Genomic DNA, 27,172 nt, shown 5'->3' on the forward strand with positions numbered 1-27,172 from the left:
GTTTTGTCTTTTAACATCTCTGATATATTTTTTTTCCTGCAAGGCTGCCACAGCCCCCCGCATCCCACCCACGCGACTGGCCCTGCACCACTTCGACGTGAACTACAGCCTGCAGCTGAAGGACCTGTGGCCATCTGTCCGCGCCGGCCTGCTCTGCGAGCAGAAATATGGGGCCCTCCTCAACAACTTCTCTGCTGTCGGCCACGTCACCCAAGAGCTGGAGCTGCTGAATGCCACTGATTTTGTTTCGGAAGCCCCCAAAAAGGCACAGCGATTGCAGCGGGGTGCAGCCGCAGAGGAAGCGGGGAGAGAGGAAGGCAGGTCCCAGGAGGGGTCTGGCAAGGACGCGACAGTGATGCAGGCAGAGACGATGACACAGGCAGAGATGTCACCACCGCTTCGTGATTCCATCAGCTCCAACATCAAGTGTTACACCTTCCCCAGGGGTGACATCACACGCTTTCGCCCTGCACGGTGAGACATCCCTGGGACAGACCATTGCCAGCCTCGGGGGCTGCACGCGTGTGAGCACCCGCTGCTTCTGTACGTTCCCATCCTCACTTCCAACTGCTGTTTTCTTTTCCCCTCACACGTTTGCGTTTTTTACGCAAACTGGTGATTTCCAGGCCAGACACTTTGGGACTCCTCGACTATTACCTCATGGATGCAGCATCTCTCCTGCCTGTCCTGGCGCTCAACGTGCAGCCGGATGACTTTGTCCTTGACCTCTGTGCGGCTCCGGGTGGCAAGACTCTGGCTCTGCTGCAAACTGGGCCTTGTGGTAAGTGGAGGTGGGTGTTCCTTGTTGCCGTGGGTAAAACAGGGCTGGAAGAGTGTGCTGTGTCCGTTAATATCTGACCTTTAATCATTTCTGGTTATCAGAGTTGGGAGTCAGGTGTGTTTATGCAAGAATGACATTCCCAGTGTGCCTGTTTTGTTCTCTCAGGGCATCTGGCAGCCAACGATGTCTCCATTTCCCGGACAAGGAGGCTGTACCACATTCTCCATAGCTACGTTCCCAAAGAAATCAGGGAAGCTGTGAGAGTCACGTCCCACGATGGAAGGGACTGGGGGCAGCTGGAACGTGGCACTTTCCATAAGGTAGGTGATTGGGAACCAGTGAAGATAAACCCATCTAGTTCACTTTCCTCCCGTTAAGAGAGGAAGGCAGCAGCTTATCCTACAGTATAATGGTGTAGTTTTCCATGATCTTAAATGCAGAGAAAGAGAGAAGACTAAGCCACATATGGAGTAATATTTCCTCCTGCTATACCCTTTCTGCAGGGTCTGCTGCATATGGGCATCTGGAGTTGTACCTTTATTTACCTGTGTAATACCCCTTAAAAATCCTGTTCTAATCCATCACCTGGAGGGGGTTAAATGTGAAGATGAGATAATTCTTGTTTCTCAGCCATGTCCAGCCGTGGCAGCTGCGTTAGTTACTGTGGGAGGTGTCACTGCAGGAGCCCTGGCCGTGCGTGGTTGCAGCCGTAGGTCCTGCAGTAACAGCTACCAGGAAGATGCACAGAGTAGAAACGTTAAATGAGGATGTGTGTGGGAGTGTGATGTTATCCATCATTTCTGTGCCTCTTTGCACATTCCTGAAATGCAAAAGCAGCCAGGCGAGTTACAGTTTGGCTTGGGTGCACGCCTGTGCCCGGGCAGCATCAGCTAGGCAAGGTACCGAGAGGTGCTTGGTGCGTGGCAAGGGTGGAGGAGTTGGGCAAGGGGCAGGCTGGACTAGAAGACTCGCTGAGCTTGCCCTGGGCCCAGGACTGATGCAGGACCTCTGCTGCTGCAGGTCCTGGTGGATGTGCCCTGCACGACAGACAGGCATTCTGTCATGGAGGAGGAGAACAACATCTTCCAGAGGAGACGAACCAAGGAGCGTCAGATGTTGCCCATGCTGCAGCTGCAGCTGCTGATGTGAGTCAGCTTGATGCTGTGTTTTGGTGCTATTTGTGTTAGAGTGGCAGCTCTCCATGGGCAGCACTGAAACTACTTCTTGCTTTATATGTCCCCGACTGGGAAATGTGGAAACCAGGTGTCATTTTCTGGAATGGCAATAGCTGAACACATCAAATCATAGTAAATATAAGAAGGTGCAAATGTTCTCAGTCAGATCAAATGTCCTTCCTCTCCCCAGCAGTAGCCACAGGAGGTAGGGAGGAGGGTCTAAGGAACAGGATGGGTATAGGGTTGTCCTTTTGTGTGATGGTCTCATGGGTCCCAGCAGTCAGCCCGGGAGGATTCCTGAGTGTCCACATCTCCCAACACATGGGAGAACATGGGGCGCTTCATCACTGGGAAGGCTGGATGGGCTGACTGTGAGCTGGGGCAATAAGGAAACGGATTAGAGTCTCCTGTGGCAGCGCTTGAGCTGCAAGGGCCTATTCCCCTGTACATACTCGTATCCCCTTCCCTTGGAGGTGAGTGCAGGATTACTCCTTCCAGGTGCTCTCCAGTAGCATCTCTCCCATGTTAAGCACTTTATCAATCTAAGCATCTGTTTGACCCATATTGCCCAGGTCTAAAACAGTCGTCAAGTTGCAGTGACACAGTGAGACTGCTGAGCTTGTGGACTTCAAAATTTGTCTCTTGCCTCGTATGAGTTACATGCTGGCTTCCCAATTTCGATGAGTGGGAATGCTAGTGTCCCACTTCTTCCCATGACGGTGTGTGTGTGTTCATCTTGCTTGCAGGGCTGGGATCCTCGCTACCAAGCCAGGAGGAGAGGTGGTGTATTCTACGTGCTCCCTCTCCCCGCTGCAGAACGAGTATGTGATCGAGAGAGCAGTAGAAATTGCAGAAACCCAGTTTAACATCAGTATCCACGTTGAGGACTTGAGCCACTTTCGAACGAAAACGTTTTCCTTCTTCTCGGATTGCCGGGTAGGGGAGCTTGTTCTGCCTCACCTCACAGCCAACTTTGGACCTATGTATTTCTGCAAATTACGTCGGATGTAGAAGGGGCGACAGACTATGTCTGCTGGCTATCAGGAAATACTCCAAATTTCCAGGGAAAGCAAAACTGCTTTATATTTATTTTTCTTTTTAAAATGTCACAAAGGATGTCTGCTTTTTTACTGCAGGCATAGAGAATAAATGAGAAAGATCTGCTGTGCAGTCTCCTGAATATTTATCTGTTTGAGACCGAGGTGATTAGTCTAGGGGAGAGAGCGAGCGATTTATCTGTCCATCTTGGGACAGGGTCAATGGTCCTGCATGGATGCTGCTCTCTCCCTCCTGTCTGACTGCTTTGATCCTACATGAGCACGTTTGGGTTAAAAAACGCTATATGGGGATCTCAGCCTTTCTGTCCCAGATCTCACCGTCTGCATAATTGAGTTGCATCTGTCACTGCATATCTCCTGCCTTCAGGAAGATCAGCCTGAGATCCTGAAATAAGAGGTTCCTAAGAATGCCCCTGCTGTGAGGTTGGAAATGTGCTTGGGATGCTTGAGATCTGGTGGTGGAAAGAGCTTGGTGCTGTGGAAAGGCCAGTGACTGTTGCTGTCTCTCACGGACAGGAAAGCTGTGGTTGAGAGGAAAGGTGTGAACACTCCCATGCTAGATGCCATTTAATGTCCAGTGGGAAGGTGTTTGTATTATTTTGAGTAATAACTGGGCATTTGTATAATCATAGCCATCAGTGAAGGATTACTGGAGTTGCTTAATAGCTACATTTTTATTTTTGTGAGCAAAATACAGTGATGGGGAGGGTAGGCATGGCCATATTCCTTACAGGGCAGCCCGTAGTTACATCTGTATGAAGTTACTTCAGTGCCAGCAAGAAAATATTACTGAGCTTTTGTAACCCTTTTCTCTCAGCATCACCCTACTTCTGCAAGAGGCAGCATAGATAGAAATGAGGGTGAACCTCCCTCCATGTCCATCCTTCCATGAAGGTGCAGTTCATAGATTTATCATCATTTGAACCCAGCTTAAGCCAGTCCTGCCCTCTGCATGGCAGCTTTGTTCCTTACAGGATCTGTGCTTATTGACAAGGAGGGGGGTCAGGAAATGGCTTTTCCTTCCTCCTTCCCTCCTCTCTGTAATCGCTGCACTGCCGATTCCAAACGAGAAGTGGTGCAGCGCTGCCCTTTTCTCCTTGCCGCTGGTCCTGCAGGCGTGGGACTGTGGAGGCTATGCTGCTCTCTTCTCATGGCTGAGGGTCTCCACCTCCTTCATGAACCGAAGGCACAGCTCCTCCTGCCATGGCAAGGCCACGCACTGCACGGCCACCGGCAGCCCCACAGCTCCTTCCACAGCCTGCAGTGGGGGCACAAGTGGTGAGGGGTTACTGGGGGGGGCTGAGACCTCCAACAGCTTTTGGAAACTTGGTTTAGGTACATGGCTCGTCCCGGAGAAAGAGGAGGTTGGAGGCTGAGCCCTGCCATTGAAGCAGCGTTAGTGTGCTGGGCCAGAGGGAAGGCTCTTGCTGTTCTCATGATAGAAATGGTTGCCAAATCTTGGGTAGCGTGTTTAAGACATGCACACAGCTCCCCCCAAAACCCTACCCCCCGCCAGCTCTGCTTTGAGCTATCTTGCACCCAGATCCCTTTTCCTTCAGCATCCTCACGCCTGATCCATGCTCTGCTGACATCCTGGGCCTGGTGAAGGTGTCATGGAGGAGGAAAGTGCAATGCAGTGCTCTGGGTTGTGGCTGTCACAAGGACCTACTCAAAGAAGCCTTGCTGCATGGCTCTTTTCTGGTTTCAGCCAATAATCCAGCCTGGGGGTGCTGCCCCAGACCCCCCAAAGCTTAGTGACTTAATGTTTTTTTGGGGGTTGGGAGAAAAGGCATTTACAAGGGGTATATAAAGAAGAGATGAATTTTTTTGCACTGTGCCCATATTGATGGAGACATTTAGGAGCCCTTGATTTCAGTGAAATGATTACTTGAATATCCATCAGCAGTCTCTGCTCCACTGCTTTCCATGTTGCGTACCTGTTTCAGCGTCCGGTCCCAGGGATCATCACAGCATCCTCGGTAAAGCTTTAGCTCTTCCTCATCAGCTTCTGTCACCGTGCTGACGGGTACAACCCCAGCGGGGAAGTTCAAGACATTGTACAGCATCGTGGAGGAGATGGCAGCTGAGAGAAACGGGAGAGAGAATGCAGGTAGTCAGAGCCTCCTCTCTTCCTTCAAACTTACACTTCACATGTTCACTGAAGCCCCTGAGAACCAGCTGCTGCTGGGAGGAGAGATTGCACAGGGCTGGTCATCTGCAAGTCCAAGTTCTTCTGCAAGAAAACTCATCAGATCATGTCATCCATGTGTCTGTCTCCATCTGCTCAGATAGCTTTATGGTAGTTATTTTTCCTTCCTAATGCCTATAAAATGCTTAGGCGGGTGGTGAAGCTCTACGGTAGTGGATGTTTCTGTCCAGTCTCAACCACTGTTTTCCTCTGCCCTCCCAGGAAGGTCCCAGACTCACTTACTGAGGAGTTTCCCAGGGTATCCTGTGGTGAAGGCAGGCCCCAGGACAGGGCACAGCACAACATCCAGCTGGAGTTCCCTCCACCGGGCGATGAACTCGGTGCGGTACGCCTTGGGGAGGAGAGGAGAGATGACATGGAGGCCACGTCTGCGCCTGGAGCATCTCAGCTTCTCCAGGGTATGCACCAGGCTCTGGCACAGCCAAGGAGGCAGCTGCAAGCAGCTGTGCTGAGGGAAGAGGCAGGGGAGCATGTAAGGGTCTGCCTCCACAGCACATGGCTGGACTGTGGCGAGGAATTGGAAAGGTCCCTCCTTAGCCGTCCTGGCTCCCAGGACAGCCTTTGTTGTGCTGGACTGTCGAAGGTGGGCATTTGGGCATGAGCACTGTGGGCAACCAATAACGTCCTGGCTGGATTGACCCAAAAGTCCATTCACCCAATTCTCTTTTGTACCTTTCCCTCTGTTTTGTCTCCTCCCAGGCACCGCCCTGCACAACCTCTTTCCTAACTGATGACCCTCCAACCTGGCACTTGCCATAAAGCCTCAACTTGTAGCATGATTCCAGAGACAAAAGTCCTCAAAACAAACCTCTATTTGATGGTGGTGATTCCACATTTCCTTCACTGACCTGCAAGTAGAAATCAGAGCAACATTTTTAAGCTTTAAAAGGGCGAGGAATTGCTTAAATAATCCTCCAGGGTGATAAGCCCTGGTGATTTTAGCTATTACTTAAAACAATACATCTTTCACAATTTGTCTAAAGTTTCCTTTGGCATTTGGCCAAGCAATTAAGCAACAAATGTCTGGAAGTGGTAGAGAGAAGGTTTCTCTTGTGAGCCTGGATTTCATACTCATCTCTGCCGCAGGCTTCCTTATCCATTCAAGTCCCTCAATTTTTTCAGGATAACACTAAGGGCAGTGCAGCACTGGGGAGACGTGTTCCTAAAGGCTGAAGCCACGTCCAGGATGGACGGATAGCCCCTGCAGCGAGCTGGTCAGAGCCCATCGTCAATCCTCCCCCCGCCCCCCCCCAGGTACTTGGAGAAGGTACTGTTCATTTCATGGACGTCCCTGGGGATGATGCCATCTTACCTCATTCCACCCAAGGCACTCAGATACTCAGCCAGGCGGGGAAACTGGAAAGGTGAGAGGTTCCCATTAGGGACATGACATGGGGGTGCAGTAACTTGTGCCATCCTGGGGAACCCCCAGTCCTGTCCTGCCTCTGTCCCTGGGAATGCTGCACTGAAGGTGAATGGTGAAGATTCAAAAAGCTCCTCATGGTTCTGAATTTACTTTGCTTCCAACTTCTGGTTGTTGGTTCCCAATTTGTTTCTTACAGCCCAATATTTCCTGCTCACAGAGGAATGCCCTGACTTGAACCAAGTTGCCTTTCATTATTTTTGATAAACACTTTTTAGCTTGGTATCTCACAGAAACAAGACCCCTACAAGTACTTTAATTGCCTCCCACTCACTGCTCCTTTTTTGATCCTGTCAGCTGAGAACAACCCAACTGGACAGAGAGGCAGAGAAAATGGAAGATGGAGGAGAGAAGCCCTACAAAAGGATGCTCAGCTGGTGAAAGGGCTATAGAGAGGGCCAGCCCTTATTAATCACCAGGAGTCTCCATGAAAGTGTGATCTTTAGGAGGCCTCCAACACAGGGATAGAGCTTCAACCTCGAGTTCCTCTGCTGCAGTAATCCCAATGCATGAATCTGTAGGAAACTGGGCACTGCTAGGTCTTGCATTTGAAGAACCACTTGCTGTGGGCCCTGCATTAATCTTTTACAGCTCTTGGCTCGTCCTTCTCTCATTTCCCTTTGCACTGGATAAATCCCAGCAGGGGTCTAGAAAAGACTTTCCAAAGTGATAGCATGTGCCTTGGCCTGAAATCCCAGTGTTTCTAATTAAAGGTGTCTCTCAGTAACACCATGCTTTCAAGCATCTCGAGGCCTTGCTGAGACCACTTTGCTTTGAGCCTGAGGCCAGGGACTCACCACAGGTTTAAGAATCAGAGCCAGCAGCTTCTTCCCCAGCCTTGGGATTTTGCAGGAATTCACCTGTGGTTTCAGGCTTGGATCTACAATATCTTCTGTGCTGTGGGAGATGACAAGAGGAGGGGATCATGCCAGAGAAGCTGTTTGCCCTGTCTCAGAAACCCAAGTGTCTCCTCTTTGGGTTGGGAGAGATGGGCTCGTTTTGCCTCTGTGTGTTGTGCTGGCGGGCGTGGGGCTGGAGGTGTTCACAGCCCTGCTGCCGGAGGGCTCCTACTTACAACAAGTCCAACCAAGCACGGCCTCCATCAGCAAAAAACGTCTTCAAAAACAGCTCAGTCATGACATAGTGGATCCGAGGTGGAGAAAAGGGCACCAGCTGCACCAAAACACAAGATTAGGTGGCAGCCTGGGGATGTGAATAACTTCCAAGGCTTGTCTGTGGATGTACTTCAAAGGCAGAGCAGCACCTCCCTGGGCTCCACATGCCAACAGAGGCCCTGGTTCAACCCTTTACCAGCCCAGGCATCTCCCTGTGGGATTATTCCTCCCTGATGGCTGTTTGGCTCAGAGCTGAGATCTCTCCAGAGCTGTTTCCTCCTCCATCCTGCTCCAGGCAGTCAATGAGCCAGAAACTCCACCAGTTTCCCACCTGTCCGAGCAGAACTGACATCTCTCAGACACAGAATCACTTTGCTATGAAGAGCACCACTAGCATGTTTCAACAGGTAGGTCTAGATGGAGGGAAAGGTATTTCCCATCCCATGCCCCACAGCCCTTTTCCCTCAGTGGTCCAGGATGGACAGAGGTCTCCATAGGCATTGGGGAAGATGGGGAAAAAACATTTCTCAGAGCCCTGCTGGGGAAGGACAGACCTAGAAAATGCTGGGGCAACCTTCTAGGGTCAAACGCAGCACTTTATGGATGCTGCTATCTGGTGTGGATCACAGCTGTGCGGAAAGCAAAGATGGATTCATTACGCCCCTGGCCCCTTGCAGGTACAATTTTGCCAATTTCTATTGCTGTTTCCCCATGCGATGCACTGCTACCCCACGTAGACGTGTGTCTGCGTTGTGTTATGTGGCTGTAGTAACCTAATCGCATACCTCTAGTAGGTCATTTGTGCTGCAGCTGGGCTTGGGAGCTATGTCTGGTTTCTGAAGGGTGATTTCAGCAGGGAGGAGCAAAGCTGGGGACGCCCTGGGGCAGTTGTGCTCACCTGGTGCCCGGCTGCCTGCAGAGCCCTCCTGGTTTCCTGCACCGCCCGCCGCATGGAAGGGGGCAGCGGGAAGTAGCCGTCTGTGTCGTAGTACCCGACCCGTAAAGGAGCAGAGCTGGAGTAGACCTGGAGCAAAGCACCACCAGTTAAGCATTTCCAGCCCTGCTGGGGGTAAGACTGGCCCTGTGCTGAAACCCACTGCAGAAGAGGACAAAAGCTCCAGATGTTAGAGAATAACTAATTTTCTGGTTTGCTATTTATAGTTTCCATAGGTTACACTTTCCAAATGTCCACCCCCGGCTTTTTCTCCAGCCTCCCCTTCATCCCTCCCTTCAGATAGAGCACAGCCACTCAAGACCAGTAGATTCAACCATTGCTACAAAGGATGGGGGTGGGAAAACCTCCTGAAGTTCATCTGCTGCAGAGAGAAAAGACATGTTCTCACTCAAGAGATTTGCTGCAGGAGTTTCTGATTCTGTCTCATTTTCCCCTAAAAATCTCCAGCTTTTTGCTCCTGGTGTTGCCTTCTTCCCAGTCTTTTCTGAGGTCTCTCAATCTGATAAGCTACACGCCAACTGAGAAGGCAGAAAGGATAACTACTTATTAACCTATTTTTTTCTAATAATTATGCATTGTGCTCTCAAAGAGAGCTAGCAAGTTACTGGAAACCAGTACAGTAAAGATAACTGGACCCTTAAAGAACACATACGTTGAATGTGCAGCACCCTCAAAAGAACCAGGGCTCACTGACTTAAGGACTCACCTCCTCATTGAAGGGGATGGGGGGCACAGTGGGGTCCAACCAGAACATCTCCTGGCAGAGTAGTGCCTTCATGCACAGAGCCAGGCTGTCGACGTCCCTCGCCATCGGCCCCAGCGCACAAGGAACTGGAGTGGGACAAGAACGAACATCCGCATTAAGCAAACGGGTGTGCCAAGAACCGGTCCACCCCTCTGCGTGGCCACGTTGGCTGCAAGGGATGATCAGGCAATGAGGATGAACTCTGGACAGATCTTGGTTGTCTCAGGCTTTCCTCAGGCCTAGGGGAGGACATAGAACTCTTGACAGCGTATAAAGAAAAGCAATTAAAAATTCACGTACCTGCCAGGATCCCACTGACTGGGCCACTCGCTCCAGACAGGCTGTTGGAAAAGAAAAAGAAGTGTATTGTCATTTCAGTAATGGTGAGATATTCCCAATACGTTTGAATAGCATAGTCGGGTCTTCAGATCAGGACCTGAATCGGGAGGAAATTATTAAAAGTATTTGATCTGAGTCATGTGTAACAGAAAATTTTGGTCAAATGAAAAAAACCCAAAAACCTAAACCATAACAAATCTTAGTTTTGGTTTAACCAAAAACGTTCCATTTTGGCATTATTTACCCACTTTAGTGTCATTTTCCTTTTAATGCCAGGCCAGATTTACAAGGAAAACACAGCCGTTTCCCCACAACGCTGCCTCTTGGGAGTGGTTTTGAGCAAAGCAAGACAGCCAACTGTCCTCTTTTTTCACCCCAAGTATACACTGAATACCTTGCCCTTTCTGCTGAGTTTGACAATTAGCAGGCTCCTTGCAGGGTGGGAAGGGCAGACCCCAGCACCTACCTGAGCCTTTCGGCCGTGGGTTTGAGCCCACACAACCCGCAGAAGCTGGAGGGCAGGCGAATGCTGCCACCGGTGTCCGAGCCGATGCCCAGGATGGAGCCTCCCCCTGCGATCAGCGCTCCCTACCCTCCCGAGGAGCCCCCAGGGCTCTTCTGGTGGTTGAAGGGGTTCAAGGTCTGGCCAAAGACAGGATTGCTGCAGTCGTAACTGGGGAGAAGAAAACCAGCAAGCGGGCTGACAGGAACAGCCTAATGCCTTGAGTTTGTTGGCTCTCCCTTGCAGTGAGCTTATGTGGCATAGACAACCCCATCCTTCCATCCTGTAAATCCCTTGGGACATGGCATATTCCCATGACCCTCCACCCTCCCTCCCATGCACAAGTGCACTTGATTTCTCTTATGTCATGGTAGACTTTTTTTTTTTCCTCTTAATCTTATCTGAAAGCTATTTTCAGTTGAACTGAGACTGTTGGCAACTGATGGAAGAGGGACTCATCCAGGCAACATCTCAGAAGACAGAAAGGAGCCTGTCCAGCGACCTAGAGCCTGGGTTTCCAGTCTGTAGGAGCACAGGCTTCAGGAGCACAACCAGAGGAAAGATTTCTAATGATGTATGTTACTTGAAGAGAGATTGCGGCACGTTGGTCATTGCAAATGGGATGGCCCCCTGTGTCTTCAAAACCTTGACTAGGACGCTGTCCTCCTGCACCGGAGTGTCCAGGCATTGCACAAGCCCGCAGGTTGACAGATGCCCCTGCAGAGAGGAGAAGTGACAATGGACACAATTAGTGCAGTTTCCCTGAAGTTTTGGAAGGATGATCTGGTGTCCCCTTTGTGGGGAGGCAGGGGCAGGTACTAACCCATTCCTTTGCAAGCTCTTGCATGAAGGGCCAAGGACTCCCTCTCCTTCCATCCTTGGCAGAGGGCTGCCAAGCACCTACAGGGTTAAGGCTTCTCCTGAAGTTGTCCTTGCTCTTTTCCATGCTATTCCTCTCCCCTGACCCAGATGCAACTCCTTAGGTTGCACTAGCTCAGGATCAAACCCAGCGTCCTGCTGTCCAGGTGAAGCCACCAGTGGATGTTCAGGGAGGGAATATACAACCCAGGCAAACATAGTGTGATCTTTTTTCAGTTAGCCTTGGTGTTTGGGGCTTGCTTTGAGCTTAGAGACCTCTTAGCTATGTTGGTAAGTTAACATACAGTAGACTGCCTAAAAAATTCAGCTCAGGAGTGTGTGGTCAGTCCTCATTGCGGCTTGTCTGTGAGGGGGTCCCTGGAGCATCTCATGCACAGGCTCTTTGCTAAGGGGCTTAGTGGCCAGGCTACAGCACAACAGGGATTTGAGGTTAACGGTTCCTGCTACTAATGGCTTTCTAGAAGCTAAGCCATGTTCTTATCCCTGATACTGCAAACATCTGAGTAGAAGTCTGAGTTATGGCCCAAACGATCATGCAGCCCAGCCTGTGCTGTCTCATGTATCAAAGAAATCATTTGGGAGTTCATAACTACTAACTCCTCATTTTTTTGCTGAGGGAGGCTTCTAACTGCAGCTGCAATGAGATGTGGGGCCACAGCCTCAGCCCCAGCCAGGCTTCCCGTGGGGTAAGCAGGGAGGGATCAGGCCCCTTCCCCATTCTCTGTGTCCCACCACTTCACCACCCAGCCCAGCTCACAATGGGACACTTCACGGGCACAAAGGGAAGCACCTTGTGGCCGATGTGATCCTTGATGCTGACAGGGATGCCATAGAGCAGCCCTTTCTCCCTTTGCTGTTGTATTTCCTGGAGCTGCTCCTCACACTCTGGGATAAAATGTCGCAAGCAGTTTGTCTGCTGGGTCACTTCCAGGGCCTTTGCCGGACACATGGAGGAATGGGTATTAGTTAAAAACAGCATCGTTAGTTAAGAACAGCATGCAGTAACTACCTGGATCTTCACAACAAGGGCTAGTGGCTTGGCATGAATGGTGACCCCCTCCCCAGAGCATCCCAGCTCTCAAAGGATTGTCCAGTGATGGGTCTGACCCAGGAGACAGAGACATCGCTGCCTTTTCATATCTTTCTCCTGACATCTGCTATATTAAAGACTTGTCACCATCACCAGCTCCTACAAGTCTTCTCAGCCACCAGCCCACACACCGTGGCATGGAGAACATAAGTAATTTGCCCATCACACTGTGGACAAGCACTTACCTTCTCTAAGTAGGTGTAGAGGACAGTCTTGGGGGACAGAGAGCCTTCCTGCAGTCTCCCAGTGAGTTCCAGCAGGGGCAGGGACAGGATGGCATCCGTTTGGATACTGGGGACCTGCAAGGGGAATATGAAGGGGATGCCAGGACAGCAGCTCCAGTTACCCTTTGGCTCAGAGGGGATACGTCTCTTTAAGTTTTGCGAACATTACCGAGAGAGAAAGGAAAGGAAAGGCGGACCCTGCATGTGGTGGTTCACACCTGGAGCTGCTCACATTAGAGCCTTCCTCCTGGCACTGCGGGACTTACCCACCAACCAAGAGTTAAACTCAGCTGAGCAAAGTCCTTGCACACAAGTCTCAGGCTGGCCCTTCGCTCCTCAGAATGGGTACAAGCAGTGTGGGTCAGCCTGGTCTGAGGACAAACTTCTAATAGCTCAAGCCCAGCAAACTGCCAAGAAGTCAGTAGGGACTCACAGTGGGGCAAAGTCTACTCAGGTAGAGACGAATAGCAGTTCTCAGTGCCACCAGCTTTTTTTAAGGTTTTGTATCATATTTTTTTGTGTATATATATATATTTAATAAAAAAGCTTATAGAGATATGTACCACTTGTAGCTGATAAGCTTTATCTCCATGTACCTTACCTGTGTAAACATGAGCTGGTTTAACCAGTACCTACTCAGAAGCGAATGGAGCAGGAAGGAAAGGTGGCTAGAAATCAGTGTTGCAGAAGGAATTCAGGGCCACATCCATGCTGGTTGGGTGCCTGCCTCATTTGTCCCCATGTCATGTCCTGGTTGCTCCCAGGGGACACTGATTGCTCTGTGCTTCATTAATGTTAAGTCAGGCCAGGCATCTTCTGGGCAGCCTGCTGGGCCAGGAAGTCTCACTTGCAGGGAACTCTAGTGAATGCTCTTTTGAAGACTCTCCAAGAGCCATCCAGAAGCCGAGGTTTTAGAGACAAAGACATAGGGGTGTGGACAGATGAGTAAACTTAGAGTTAGGAAGAGGAAAAAGCTTTTTTGCTTCTACCCACAGAGGCAAGAGACATTTCTAGATCCCAAAAGAGCTGGGTTTTGGATCAATGAAGGTCCAGTACTTCATCACCTGTATTGTTCAAAACCTCTTCCCTGTGAGTAATTCACATCTCCCTGGCTGTGGACTCCCACCGCATCTCATCCAGCTTGAGGAGAACAGTGATCTCCCTTCTTCCCAAGGTAGCCTTTCCTCTTGTTGAGGGCTGCTGTCACATCTCCCCTGGACTCCTCGTTAGAAACGCTATGGAGGCATGAGCTGGAAGGAGGAGCTGAAGAACAACATCAGCAGATACCCCAGTGGGACTCAGACCCCCCAGAAGGATGGGTTACCTGCTCCCTGAACTGCTGGACAGCCTTTGCCATTTTCTTCACACCCTCATCCCGGGTCCTTCGAGCCTCTTCGATTTTCTTCTGGATCTGCCTTTTGCCCAGCCATTCCCAGACAACCACGGCTGCTGCTGAGCCACAGAGCAGGGCGAGGGCAGCAGAAGGATCCACCTCCCTCTCTGGCAGGAGCTGTCTCAGCTGTTGCTGGATCATAATGTGGCCTTCTGGTCTCTGGGGATGGAATGAGAAAGAAAAGCCAGGCAGGAGCAGGAGACCTTCCCTGCCTCCCCAGACCTGTCCCGCCTCTGAGCACCACTGCCTCGGGTCAGCAAATAGTTTGTAAGTCCAAAGCTGACCCCTGCAAAGCTGCCTTCAGTGGATCGTGCAGTGGAGAATGATTGACCGGGTAGCAGAAAAGGTGAAGTTTGGCCAGTTAACCTTGGGGCATCAGGTTTATAGGGGCTTTCTGGACTGCAGGAAGTTCTCCACTGGGGAGGAAGGGCTGTGGGATCAGCTGAACAAAAGAAGCAAGGAAATAGCTGCTCTTTTATTTCCTGCATAACCTGAGAGGACAATGGGAGAAGGGGAAAAAACCAGCTTGAAATCACAAGGCTTCCCTGCACAAGGATGGAGTACGGCATGACGAGAGGATGCAGAGCTGTGGGGTACCCACTCACTTATCCTGTGCTGCTCCCGTGGCAGCCAGAGGCTCTTTCAGGAGATCTGTGGGATGGGACTCAGCACTGCTCCGATGTCTGGGTGCGTCAGAAGGAGAGGCTGTTCCACCCCATGATACAGCATGCTGGTATTGCCTTAGAAGCGGAAAATCCCACAGGGTTGCAGGCTAAAAGCAAAATATTTCCAATAGACATTGTGACAGCTAGTGTCTGAGGTCTTTCCAGCACAGAGACCTCTCACAAGAACCATACACTGAGCTGAAGGCAACAACCCAGCCAACATCAGCCCCAAAATAAATGCCATGGTCTGTCTGTGATCTTCTGTGCTGGTTTTGGATGGTGGGTCCTCCTACGAGTCCCCACCTTGAAAAAGGTTTTTGTGCAGATAGACTGTGCATTACAAAACTTTCAAGGTTGCACTTGATGGCCAGAGGCCCAGAACCTGATCCTGCTCCAACAGGGTGTGGAACTGGATATGGAAAGGAAGGTGAAGAGCCTTCTCCTGTCAGGGCTAGATAGTCCTCTAATGCCTGATTTTTCATCCATCGTCATGTCCATTCTTAGCGGTTATGAATTCACTGTTGTTTTCTGTAACAATTTGTGTCAGCAGGGAATGTTCTTCTTTTTGTTCTTAACCAAGGAGATTTATGAAGGACTCTCAACAAAATTGGCTTTGGCATCTTCTAAGAAACAGTCTGGAGCCGACAGCAATTAGCTACATGGTAACAAATTAAGCTGGCCTTTAACCGAGTTCCCTTTCAGCAGCACCTTTGCTCAGAAGATGCCTCCTGAGCGAAGGCACTGCTGGTTTTACGAGAGCAGAGGGACATGGCATGGCCTGCAGCGCATCCTGCTCCTGCCCCGTGGTGCTGGAGGCAGCAGGTGCTTTGGAAGGTGCATGTGAACAGGGTCAGCATGCAGCAGTACCCAGCCCTCTCCCAGCCTCTGGGAATCTATGCAAGACCTTCCTGAGGCAGAGGTGAGCTCTTTGCCTACGTGACAGCAACATAACCTCTATGATGTGGGAGCTTTTTTTTTTTTTCCCCATGCTGGGAAGTGTCAGGGCATTTGCCTTCCCACATCCGCTTGTGCGCTGAGACCTGTGCTCTGATCCTGCCCTTTAGACACTTGGCAAATGTTTAACGGAGACAGAGCCAGCTGTATCCGGACCGACTTGGCATTTCAAAGGGCAGATTTATCAGCAGGCGCAGCTGCATTTCCAGGTGGCTGGATGCTGCTGAGGAAGCCCTTTTCCCTATCAACGTGTGAGCATCTCCACCTCCTTCATGAACCGGAGGTATGGCTCCTCTTGCCGCTGCAAGGCCACGCACGGCATGGCCGGGGCAGCCCCACGGCTCCTACCACAGCCTGCAGCAGGGACACAGGCCATGGGGAGGGACTGGAGGGAGTGAAGGTTGCATCCACCCTCAGGATGGGGATGGTTTCAAAATCCAAACCTGTTTTGCACCCTTTGAGTAGACCTGCTGAGACACTCCAAGAGCTATATGAAATAAAGACTCCCTGCCACAGAGGGGAACAGCTACATGGAGGTGGATGGGCTGGGTCACAGTGGGTGGCTTTGTGTGGACCCACATTTAGGCAAAGGGAAGCAAGGGGTGCTTGGGAGAAAAGTCTGCTGAGAAAGAGACCACTGTCCTCATGGGGAAACCAAGGCAAGGGAGCAAAGGTATGTCTCAAGTCAAATCTCAAGTCCGTAGCAGAGGAGACAGACCTTCCTGACTCACAGGTGAGTGCTTGCTCCTCCACATTGCACTGGGGTGCACTAAACAACCAAGGCCAAGTGCGACTTTTTTGCAAGGTTTTTCTCACCTGAATCCATATGGGTCCAAGGTCAAACTCACCAGTGGAGTTAAGATGAAAGTCAAGACCTTTTTCGCAAGAAGAGTCAGCCTGTAGCAGCTGGTCTGGGGTTTCATTGTGGCACCCACGACACCTCCTTCACTTTGGACCATCACAGAAAAAAGGCAATGAGACCACCTCAGACTGTCCACTCCTGTCCCAGCAACAGCTGCACCGTCTTTGCTTGCAAAAGCAAAACTGCACTGACTTACTGTCCTCACCCTCCGTCCAGCACCTTCAGCTCTCAAGCAGGCTGAGTTTTGACAGAAACTTTCTGTAACTAAATTGTCTTCACTCTAAATTGGTAATAATTATTTTTAAGTCATCTTTGATTTGATTAAGTCATTTTGATTAAAATGACAAAGAATAAATCCTGAGAGTTGCATCTCATGTTCATATTTTTGGAATCAAACATTGTGATGTGCTTTTTCAAAACAGTTTACAAAATGAAGTATGTTAACTATGCTGCTCTGAAAGAATTTTAAAGACATTTCACAAAATGTTAACTATGCTGCTCTGAAAGAATTTTAAAGACATTTCACAAAATGCTGAAATGACAGTGAAATGGGTTGGTCCCCTCTGAGGAAGTTATTCCAGTTAGCTCAGAGGGCTGAATAAATGTTTTCTGGGAACTCTCCATTTTCTGACTCATTTCAGCCTGGAATATCTATTGGAAACATAAGACTTTCCTCAATTCCAGTCCAACTCCACCAACACTCACAGAACCCAACAGCTGGTAAGAAACTTGCTACTACTTAATCTGCACTTTTCCAATAACCAAGAACATCAGTTGAGACATGAGGATCTGTTTCTATCAACCCCTTTTCATGTTGCTCACCCAGGACCCTGTTGGCTCTCCCTGAATAAACTGCAGTAGGATATGGGGATCTCCCATACCAACCCTCACACCTTTGACAGCAGGGGCTGCTTTCTCTCCTGATCACCCCTACAGCTTTCCCACTTGTGTGGGTATTGCACTATTTTCCTTGGGTCTTTCCATAACCAAGTGGGGTATATGGATCCTACTCACATCATCTCCAGCAAGGTAGAGACACCATCACCAAAGATGCTGTGGAGAGCTGCTGGTTCTTCACTAGAAGTCCAGGAGCATTCCTGATTCTTCCATCATGCCTGCTGTCTTGCACAGGTCTGTTCCCACTGAGTGACAGCAGAGACTTCAGCACCCCGATGGTGAAGGACCGGGATGTTCCCAGCTGCTCCATGGCTGGGCACAAAGCTTACAGCAGGAAGCTGGGATTTTTACTGGTCTCACCATGGGCACGCAGGGCAGGGGGGAAGCCAGGTGATTTGAGTGCAAAGTAGGAGAACAGTAACAGGGAGGGAAAAAAAAAAAGAGCAGATCAAGACCATGCTTGGAGAGATGAGGATTTGTGCAGCTAACAGGTGTTTCAGAGTGAAAGATGTACCAACTCTAACTCTTGCATTTTTGTGTTTCAAGGGTGAGCTTTGCTATGTCAAAGTGTTCCATTTCACCTGTTTTTTAAACATTTGCTTTTAGCTACTTCAATACCTCCTCCCTTGAAACTTGTTTGAAATTAATGTCTGGGATCCTGGGGATTTTCATGTCTCTAATGCCCTCTGTCATTTTCTGTTACACCAGAGAGCTCTGTTTGCTTTGAATACTGTAAGAGGCCAACTGACCTGTCCTAACAACTCATGTTATTCTTCTAGAGAGGTTTGTTCACTCCTGATGTTGTGACTATACGAAGTCTAACCTGCAAACTAAAGAAAAACCCCTGCAAAATAGAGTAAAACCAAATTAAAAAACCCTGGATTATCTGATGACTCAATCTCTCAACCTTGCTCAGTTACTTATCTGGCCACAGAATGAAATGTGGGTTGAGGAGAGTAGATTTAAATTCTTATTAAAATCAGGAGGAAGGAGGAAAAACAATCAAAGCAAAGACCACACCCAGGATATTGTGCTGGAGGTGAGAGAAACCGGTAGAAACAAAGCCCTTTTGGTCCAACCAGCATTTCTACTTAATTTTTCGAGATAGACCAAAGCCTGGACTTTGCTCAGTGCCAGGCATCTGGACAAGCACTCTGCAAACAGATGGTGCAGGTCTGCAAGGGCTGCACAGCCTGAGCCAACAGCTCATGGTGACAGAGCCACGGAAGGGTTTGAAACACAGCAGTGCTGTGCTGGTGGGTGTGGGAAGGAGCTGACATCCTTTCTGCAGCCTGGAGGAGGTCTGGAGGAAGAACTCTCCTGCAGACCTAAAGTTGTGCCCTGCTAAAGTCCTTTCTCTCCTTGAGTTTCAGCGCCTCAGCTCACCAGACTGCTCTCAGCATCACCCTCTCCACTTTTCCCCCATGCTGCAATGCCAAATGACATCATGGACAACCTGTCTTGAGAAGGACCCCAAGTTTTAGTCAGGAAGATGCTTTGCTCTCTGCCAAACTGAGGCACTTACCTGCTCTTTAAATTGCTGAACAGACCCCTACATCTGGTCCAAACCTGTATCTTGTTTCCCCCATGCCTCATCCATCTACTTCTGGACATGCCTCCATCTCATCCACTTCAGTGCCAGGAGAGCTTTGGCTGAGCTGCAGACCAGAGCTGAGAGCACCCATGCACTCTGCTTCAGTATCTGCTGGATCATAGCAGATGAACCCATTTGGGTGCTGGGTCCTGGGAGCTAATGCTGTGGGATCCTGAGATCTAACGACTGGGTGGAGACAAAAGAGAGGAGAGCAGGAGGAACAGTAAATCCATTCCAGAGCCACCCACAAAGAGCAGCTGGAATGCAGAGTGCAAGCATGCATGGGGAAATTCCTTTTAGAAGTAGGACCCTTTCGTTTCATTCGGCCTTGCAAACATATGGAGGGATACATGAACAAAGGATGCTGTGCTTTCCTTGCAAAACAATGTCTGTGCATGCTCAGATCTAGCCAGGAATACTACCTGGGCAGGTTACCTGCTTAATGGTGAGCTCCCATCTTCCCTATGAGAGGACAGCTTAAAATCCTTTGCTCCTGGCCTGAGATAATCACGGTCATTTGGCAGACTCCCACCAGGCAGCAGCTCTGTGGCCGGTGCTGCCCAGCAGCAGTCCTGCAGAGACAGGGCATCTTCTGGGAGCAGGGATGTCCTGTGGACCTTTTCCCTGCTCTGCCCTGAGCAGAGGATGGCGAGTCAGGCTGAGGGGCCAGGACTCGCTGTGTGACTTGGACCTGCTTGTGACCATGCGAGGCTGCTGGTTAACTGCAGCATCCCCGCACAGATAAATAACAAAAGCTCTGTCGGCCCTTGGTCCTGTGCTCTTTCCTCCTGTTGGGGAAATACTGTCTCTAGCCCTGGTGCTTGGAGGGATGTGCAGGCTTGGGGAAGACACAGATCATTGCTAATGTTGACGCTTTTTTTCAAGGCATACTTGCTTATTCAAAGTGTTTCGGTCTCCTCCATCATGCCACCTTCCCTTCCAGCCTCTTCTTCCACCTTGAGAGTGAAGGACAGGTCAAGAAACAGCACACAATTGTCACAGTGAGGTTGGAAGCACCAAACAGTGCAAGTGATCTAAATGTAGCCATAGAAATGCTTAAACTCACTTTTGCCTCACGTGCTTATAGGCAATAAAAAATCCCCAACCTTCTTTTCCCATTGCTTAACTGGAGGAAACAATGAGGAACAGGAGTGAAGACAGATCAGTTACCATTTCTCACAGTTTATGCTTAAACAAAGAAAATTAAGCTTTCCACTACTCACTGCACAATTAAACTGCAGAGCCCACTGCCACGGGATGGCGTGGAGATGAAGACAGTAAATGAGTTCAGGAAGGGGCCCAACAAGTTCATAAAGGAGAACTTTCTTGGCAGCTATTAAAAATGATGGAAACACTGCAAGGCTTTGCCAAAAAGTCTCTTAGCCAACCAATGGCACAGCCAGAGAGGGAATCCTGCACTTACCAGGTTATACTCTCCTACAAACATCTACTCCTGCCTGCCATTGGAAGTAAAATATTGGGGTAAACAGCTTGTCAGTCTCATATCATGCAATGGATATTGTTACACTATAGTCATTGAACTCCTTTGGTCCAGCATTAACTCTCATTCCTTTTGTTTTTTGACTCGGTTTAACAAAGAAGGACAATCTGGACAGAAATGAGATTTTTGCTGACTATTTATTGCCAGTTTATTGACACGGTGGTTCAGAGTCTGCAGGTCACTATCTACTTTGCTTTGTGCATTGGGTAGAAGGTGGCTGGACTGAAAGGCAGGGAATGAAAAATCATAGAGAAGGCAGCTTCCCAGAAATCACATATTTCTCTTCGTGCCCTGGGCAAGGGTCTCCACCTCCTTCATGAAGCGAAGGCACAGCTCCTCCTGCCATGGCAGAGCCACGCATTGAACGGCCACCGGCAGCCCCACGGCTCCTTCCACAGCCTGCAAAAATTAAGCACGGTGCTGAGCCAGAGCACCTGGGGAGGCACAAGAGAGAACACTGTCTTTTGACATTATAGGAAGAGAAGACAAAGGAAGACAGGCAAGGGGACGGTTGTCAGGCTGATGTACACCAGCCTAGCTGCACCACATCCAAGGTAGCAACATGGTGCATGCAAACTGCCATACTAAACAAGCCCCTACTCTCGTCAGGAGATGTAGACAAGCCTTGGGACAACGTGCCAGAGATGTCATTGTGCCAGTCATAACTAAGACTTAAGTTCTTTCCCTGCTGACCTCTTTCAGCCTTTTATCCCAAGGATCTCCGTAGTGCCCTCGGTAGTGCTTCAGTTCTTCTTCGTCAGCTCTTGTCACCGTGCTGACCGGCACCACCCCAGCAGGGAAGTTTAAGACATTGTATAAATTGGTATAGGATGTCGCAGCTGGAAAAGATCACAAAGAGCATGCAAAATGGCAAAATTTAGTGTGCTGGGCCAGCAATAACTTTCAGTTGATAATTTGGGTTGCAGGAATTGTAGACTGGAGTTGCTGGACCTGAAGAGACCATGAAAACTTGCTGCTTTCAAAGGGACTTTTGATGGAGAGGTTTGAGGGCCACGTGGCCGCTGAGACCAGAGAGAGACCCATGCCTTCACCTGTCAGCTGGGTGGAGGCTAGGTCTGCTCCAGGAGGGACAGATACAAGTATCTGATCTGATTCAAAGTCTACATCTATGTCTCCCATACCCCAGGGAAAAATCCAAGCTATCTTTTCAAGATAATCCAGATGTCCAGTTCTGTAACACCATCTTGGGGATTTTAGATTCTAAAGGGCCACTGCTAGGGAGATGGAGGACTCTGACTATTTGCTGGAAGCTATAAAAAAAATTGCCTTTTTTCTGCAAGTCACAGGCAATGAGCCTTTCTGCTATTTGCAGTCTTGGGAAATGCAAGATGGCCACATTCCATTCAGAAAAGCCTGGCCTTGTACTAAGGTCTACCACTCCTCTGACAGCTATCATCACAGCCGTGCTCTGCTGCAAGAGTAGCTCTTGGGCTTTCTACAGGACAGGTGATGCAGGGGAAACTCACTCACGAATGACTGGGACAGATGTGGCACTAATTGCTGCCCCATAATAATCCAAACATGTGTGGCTCACATGAGGTGGGGACATGAGAAGACCCACCCAGAGGAGACCTCTCCTTTGCTGTCTTCCCCAGAGGGAAGACCAAGAGCTGCACATGGTTTGGGAAATGTCCAAAAGACCAAAATATCTTGCTCCATCTCTGCCCACAAACACCACCATGGATGCATCCAGAGACACCTCCATGGAGATTACCAAATAGCTTCCCGGCGTAGCCATGGTTAAAGGCTGGTCCCAGTGCAGGACAAAGAATCACATCCAGCTTTAGCTTCCTCCATTTAGCAATGAATTCAGTGCGGTAAACCTAGAAGGAAAGACAGAGGAAATGATAATGTTTGTTGGACAGCAGTGGCAGATTGATGCCTACAGCATGGGAACAGGAGGAAAAAAAACCTTCCTGGGTACAACTGAAAAATAAAATAAAATCTGAGCTGTGCTTTGAAAGAGCCAATGGATTTTGTTCTTCCGCCTTTAGCTTTCCTGTCAGAGTACCATGTGCTGCCCAGACCTAGACATTAATGCTAGGTGGGCATTTCAGAGTTGATTTCTTTGAGTATTAACCCAATCTTTTCTATGAACAGTTTTGTCTTTGAATTTTGTTGAGTGAAGATCAATGATAGTTTGAAGAATTATGTCTAGCTGACTAAAAAGTCAAATTTCCTAAAAGCTTTGGTTATTTTGGTAGAAGAATCTAGAAGAGATGGATTAAGAATATTTTCACAAAACCTTCTTTCATTCTGCATCAGGATACAGGTAAGAAAAAGAAGCAGTAAGAGACAGCTAGGCAAGCCCGAGGTCCTCCCCCCACAATGCAGGAGGCACAGCTTCAGGCTTGTACTGTAGATCCAAGAGGGATCTAGATTTGTAGTCTGGTTTACCACAGCTTTGCTGAACATCAGGCAATGAAGGAATCCATCCTCAAAGAGCTGTTCCACCTTGTCTTAGTAAATAGACATGGATGGACCACGGTATGGCTGCTTCTCCAGCCATATTCTGGTATACAGGGACACATTTGTCCCATGGTCCTGCCCCTGTTTGCACAACTTGCTCACTCCGAGTTTTCTGTACAAGTGTCTTCCGCATCTCTCACGAAAGCCCCAGCCATGAGGCTATTTTTCAGTCTGACCTCAATTTCCATCTGAAAAAATGCTGAAAGTTCAACAAAGGAGATGGGTTTCCAGGAAATACAGTCAGTGTAGCTAACCTGATTTTTTTTCTGAGAGAAAAGCTGGTTGCTAGCCAAAAGTTTTGAATTAGCTCTTGTTTGCAGTAGATGAAAAAAATGTGAATATGGTTTCACTGAAGGAAAACATTTCAAAATATCTTTGAGGCCAACAGATCTTTTTAAGAGTTTTCTTTTTGGTTGTTTGTTTTGTTTTTTTCCCCAGGGGGAGAGGAATCTATTTTCACCTAAAAAAAACAACCCCAAACTCATTTCCTTCCAAACACTCCCATCAGCCCAGTGACCAGGCAGGTCTGTAGGAGTTTTTCCCCCTGCCCTACAATGCGTCAGATCTGCTGCAAGGGAGTGTGCACATCCATCAAGTGACTGGCACTGATGGAGGCTGCGTGGTGCAAGCTGGGGACATGTTTCTTCTCAGGGAGGGTTGCGAGGATGTCCCAGGGAACACAGATCTTGTCTTGTGGGGGGACACCAAACCAGCTCAGTTCCTTCAGCCTTGCAAAACACCAGCTGAAAAGCGATACAATTGCTCTCTATAAATAGATCAAGGATGAGGGACGCAGTGAGGAGAGGTGTTATTTAAGCTCAAGGACAGGAATAAAAAGAAGATACACTGGAAGTGAATAAACAGCGTGGAAAATATGAAGGTTTCCAACCATCAGAGCAGGGAGGAGAGGAGCTGGCCAATAAAAACAAATACAAGCATAAAACTCAACTGGTTTTAAAGAGGAACCTGATCAGTTTGTGGGCAACACTGGACTCAGTTGCCCAGAAGAATGCTTCCTGTCCTGTGTTCCTGTTCCCAAATGAGTTCATATGAAATCCACCTAGGTCAAAGAGTTCACAACCACAATTTTTGACTCCTAAGGTCTCTGCTTGATAGTTAAGCATGGTCTCAGCTCATGACAATAGTACCTAATGTCTGAAATGAAGGAATTGCACTAAGCAACAGACAGAAGAAAAAAATGAAGCTTCATCTTTAGTGGCTGTTCTTATGCTATTTCTGCTTAGAAAATACTGGGCAAAGGATAACCTTTCTTCCCCATCCTCCACTTAGTAGAGACCTTCACATGAACATCCATTGCCTTGAGCTCTTACCGCTTCTGGCAAAGCTTGACTTTCAAAGAAAAGCCTAGCTGCTTTATTTCCACATGATCCATTTCCAACCCCAAAACCATCACAGAGCTCAAACCAATTTCTTAGAAGCTTTAGGGATGTCACTATATTTAGTAAGGAGGAAAAAAAAAAAAAAAAAAAAAAAAAAATATCACATTACCGCCACTGCTCCATGCTGATCCCAGAGGTTTTTGGCAGACCTGGAAAGGTGACAGAATTAATCAGCTTTAGGACTGTGGCAACAGAAAACAATTAACAAAATGCACAGACAGCCTATTGATATGGAAACCGCATGACCCTTCTGGGAACAAGCTATGGTATCACCCAGCTGATTCCACTGGGTTCACACGTGCTTACAGGTATATCAAAAGAGCTTACGTCAAAAGCATGCCACTACGTCTAGGTGCTCTGGCACCTAGGCAAAGATCATAGCAATCTTCTAAATTCACTTGCTCCCAGTTTGGGGGGGTCTCTGTCCCTCTTGGAGGGGCAGGTACTTCACACCACACTGCACCTGTGTACAGAGACCTCTGCATTAACTTGTCACGTGATGCTCTGGGTACCAGAATCCACCTGACATGGAAAGTAGCCCATATCTCTCTGTGCTGATCTCCATGGAGACATCCTAACCCTGCCACGACGAGGATCCTTGACGTCTTAAAATAATCTCTAGATAACACTGTGCTAAGCCCAGGTGGTGCTGGGGCAACACATATTCATCTGGCTCGGCCTGTGCTGCACAGCCCCATGACAGGGCTTTGCACAGTGAGCTGGCATCTACATGCATGAACTAGTGGACATGTCCATGTGCATCCCCTTTCTCTAGAGCTACATCAGTGTGTCTTACCCCACTCCACAGAGAGCGCTGAGATCCCGAGCGATTCGTGGGTACTTTTGGAGGGAAGAGAAAAACTTCGGATTAGTCAACAATAACGCAGCTGAAATAGTTGGCTGCCATGCAATTGCATTTTGGGCAAGCAGGAGTGGCTCTGAGGAACAGGCATGGTTTCCAGTGAAGTGGTTTTACTCCCACATTAATTTATACATTTAATCACAACAACCCATGCCAATAAGGCTCTAGACCACACTGCTAGCCCTGGAGAGCATCTTCTGGATGTGGGGATGCTGTTTAGATCCTTGCTAGTGATAGCCATTCTCTTGAAGTCCATTGCTGGATGGGCTGTATGGTTCGTGGGTTCCTGAGAATGGATCATATTTCGACCTCCCCGTCCAAAACTCCCACAAAAGGCTGTCAGACCCACTTGATAAGTTCAGCCTGGGTTTAGGGACTAAGTGTATTTAAGTGTATTTCACTATGAAGCCCATCAGGTACTTAACGTGACGCAGCAAAGCACTCCCAGAGGGGAGCAGCCTACCTCCCTGCATGCAGAAACTTTCCCATCTTGCAGATTTCCTGTAACAGAGATGAAACATGTCCACACACTTACTATGGGTTTCAAAATGATAGCCAGTATCCTTTTCACCAGAACAGGAAGCCTGTAAGTATTGAACTGGGATTTCAGGTTGGGATCCACGATGTCTCCTTTGCTGGAAGGGCAGAGAGCAAAGGAGAAGTCAGGACAAGTCTTCTGTGCCAGAGCTACAGCAACCGCAGTGCTGTTTCCAAAGCAGGGTTTGTCTTAGAGGGGAGTTGCTAGAAGACGAAATCTGCCTGTTTCAATCCAAAATACTGAACAAGAGGTGCTCATGTGAGGTGTAAATGCTCACTGCAAATGTTAGAGAAATAAGGACTTTACCACCTATGTTGTCAGTGCCATAAAGGCTCTGGAGTGTGTTGCAGCAGTGGGGTCACATAAAACCCTGGGCACATTTCACCTGGAAGTGAGTGAGTGGCTGGGTGGGTGTTTGGCCACTAGCCAGGGCTACTAAACCACTGCGCCTCCGTAGGAAGTTCTACAATGTGTGATGTTTCCCATGTGCCATGGACTAATCACACACATAAAACCAGTTGCCACAGCACTGCTGACACATGCTATCTTAGTACCCTACCGCATTACCAGTGCATGTGAACTGCTCCTGTCAACTAGCTGCTGCTCATGCTAAATTCATCCTTCCAGAAATCACTCCTCTGCTGCTCATTATTCAGTTTGCGCCCGCAAGAATATAAACACTCTGGATGCAAACACTGGCTATACAGTGCCAAGTCTCATGGTCCACACTGAAATGGGGGTTTTACTCACAAGCAGTCCACCAGGTGAGCAGCACCATCCGAGAAAATCCCTCTGGTGAACAGCTCGTCTACCACATAGTCAATCTTGGGTGGTACAAAGGGAACAAGCTGCAAGAAAACCATTCCTGTTCAAGAGGCAACAAAGATGAATGACTCATAGAGCCCTTCACTAGTGAGGTGAGTGGGAAGCTTAAGACCTCCTTGTTGCTGCAGGACAGCAAGACCCCATTTTCAAAGGGATGAGGGTTAGCAGCATCTGCCCACTATCCTTTCCCGTCTCCAAGGCATTAACACACAGCGCAACCTGGCACAGGCTCCACTCCTCTGCATGTTAGAGAAGAATTTTTAAAGGCTTCAAAACACCAAGTATTTTAAAATAATTTTAAATCTTTAAATAATTTTTAATAATTAATTTGTGTCATTGGAACAGCTCCCATATGGAAATCCCCGTTGGTGGGACTACAGAATAATTTAGGCTAGAAGAGGTCCCTGGGGAGTCAACTGCTCCAAACCCCTTCCCACTTATCCACTAAGAAATCTGTAAACTGCATTTAACAGCTGAGGGATCATGGAAACTGTTGTGAGTTTGATATTTATGGGAACACCAAACATGCTGGAAAAAACAGTGCTTTAGAAAAGGGGTGACTTGGAGATATCGGAAGGTGATCCTCTTGTCTGCTAGGCCAGGAATATAAGCAAGATCGCTTAAGTTTGGGAAATAAACTTGCATTTGCCCCCCTCTTCATGATCCTTGCGGCAGGGGGGGATGGGCCCTGTTTTA

General features: G+C 48.8%; 3 protein-coding genes across 3 annotated transcripts in view; 1 reads left to right on the top strand and 2 right to left on the bottom strand.

Annotated features, from left to right (window-relative positions):
* Nucleotides 1-43: 43 nt before the first annotated feature.
* NSUN4 (NOP2/Sun domain family, member 4) lies at nt 44-3,120 on the top strand (the record flags this gene model as incomplete). The annotated part of the gene is made up of 5 exons (XM_009705002.1): nt 44-474; nt 627-781; nt 947-1,101; nt 1,802-1,926; nt 2,703-3,120. Coding segments are annotated over 5 exons (1,131 nt in total), but the record flags the coding sequence as incomplete, so codon positions are not given.
* Nucleotides 3,121-4,146: 1,026 nt separating this feature from the next.
* On the bottom strand, nt 4,147-15,829 carry LOC104165392 (vitamin D3 hydroxylase-associated protein-like). Its single transcript, XM_009705003.1, is given in 16 exon segments — nt 4,147-4,272; nt 4,952-5,097; nt 5,446-5,554; nt 6,032-6,071; nt 6,536-6,579; nt 7,444-7,543; nt 7,722-7,819; nt 8,660-8,785; nt 9,423-9,547; nt 9,762-9,802; nt 10,267-10,473; nt 10,886-11,019; nt 11,972-12,115; nt 12,457-12,570; nt 13,820-14,047; nt 15,773-15,829. Coding segments are annotated over 16 exon segments (1,839 nt in total).
* A 4,802-nt stretch (nt 15,830-20,631) lies between these two features.
* LOC104165389 (vitamin D3 hydroxylase-associated protein) overlaps nt 20,632-27,172 on the bottom strand; it is an 11,735-nt gene continuing 5,194 nt past the window's right edge. Inside the window, exons 9-15 of the mRNA XM_009705001.1 lie at nt 26,402-26,499; nt 25,649-25,748; nt 25,048-25,091; nt 24,361-24,400; nt 22,097-22,205; nt 21,055-21,200; nt 20,632-20,760 (exon numbers count right to left, since the gene is read on the bottom strand). Coding sequence (XP_009703303.1) covers nt 20,632-20,760; nt 21,055-21,200; nt 22,097-22,205; nt 24,361-24,400; nt 25,048-25,091; nt 25,649-25,748; nt 26,402-26,499 — 666 coding nt within the window. The remainder of the gene's footprint in view (nt 20,761-21,054; nt 21,201-22,096; nt 22,206-24,360; nt 24,401-25,047; nt 25,092-25,648; nt 25,749-26,401; nt 26,500-27,172) is intronic.

The sequence above is a fragment of the Cariama cristata genome, unplaced genomic scaffold (assembly GCF_000690535.1).
Source record: "Cariama cristata isolate BGI_N322 unplaced genomic scaffold, ASM69053v1 scaffold36037, whole genome shotgun sequence".
Taxonomy (NCBI): domain Eukaryota; kingdom Metazoa; phylum Chordata; class Aves; order Cariamiformes; family Cariamidae; genus Cariama; species Cariama cristata.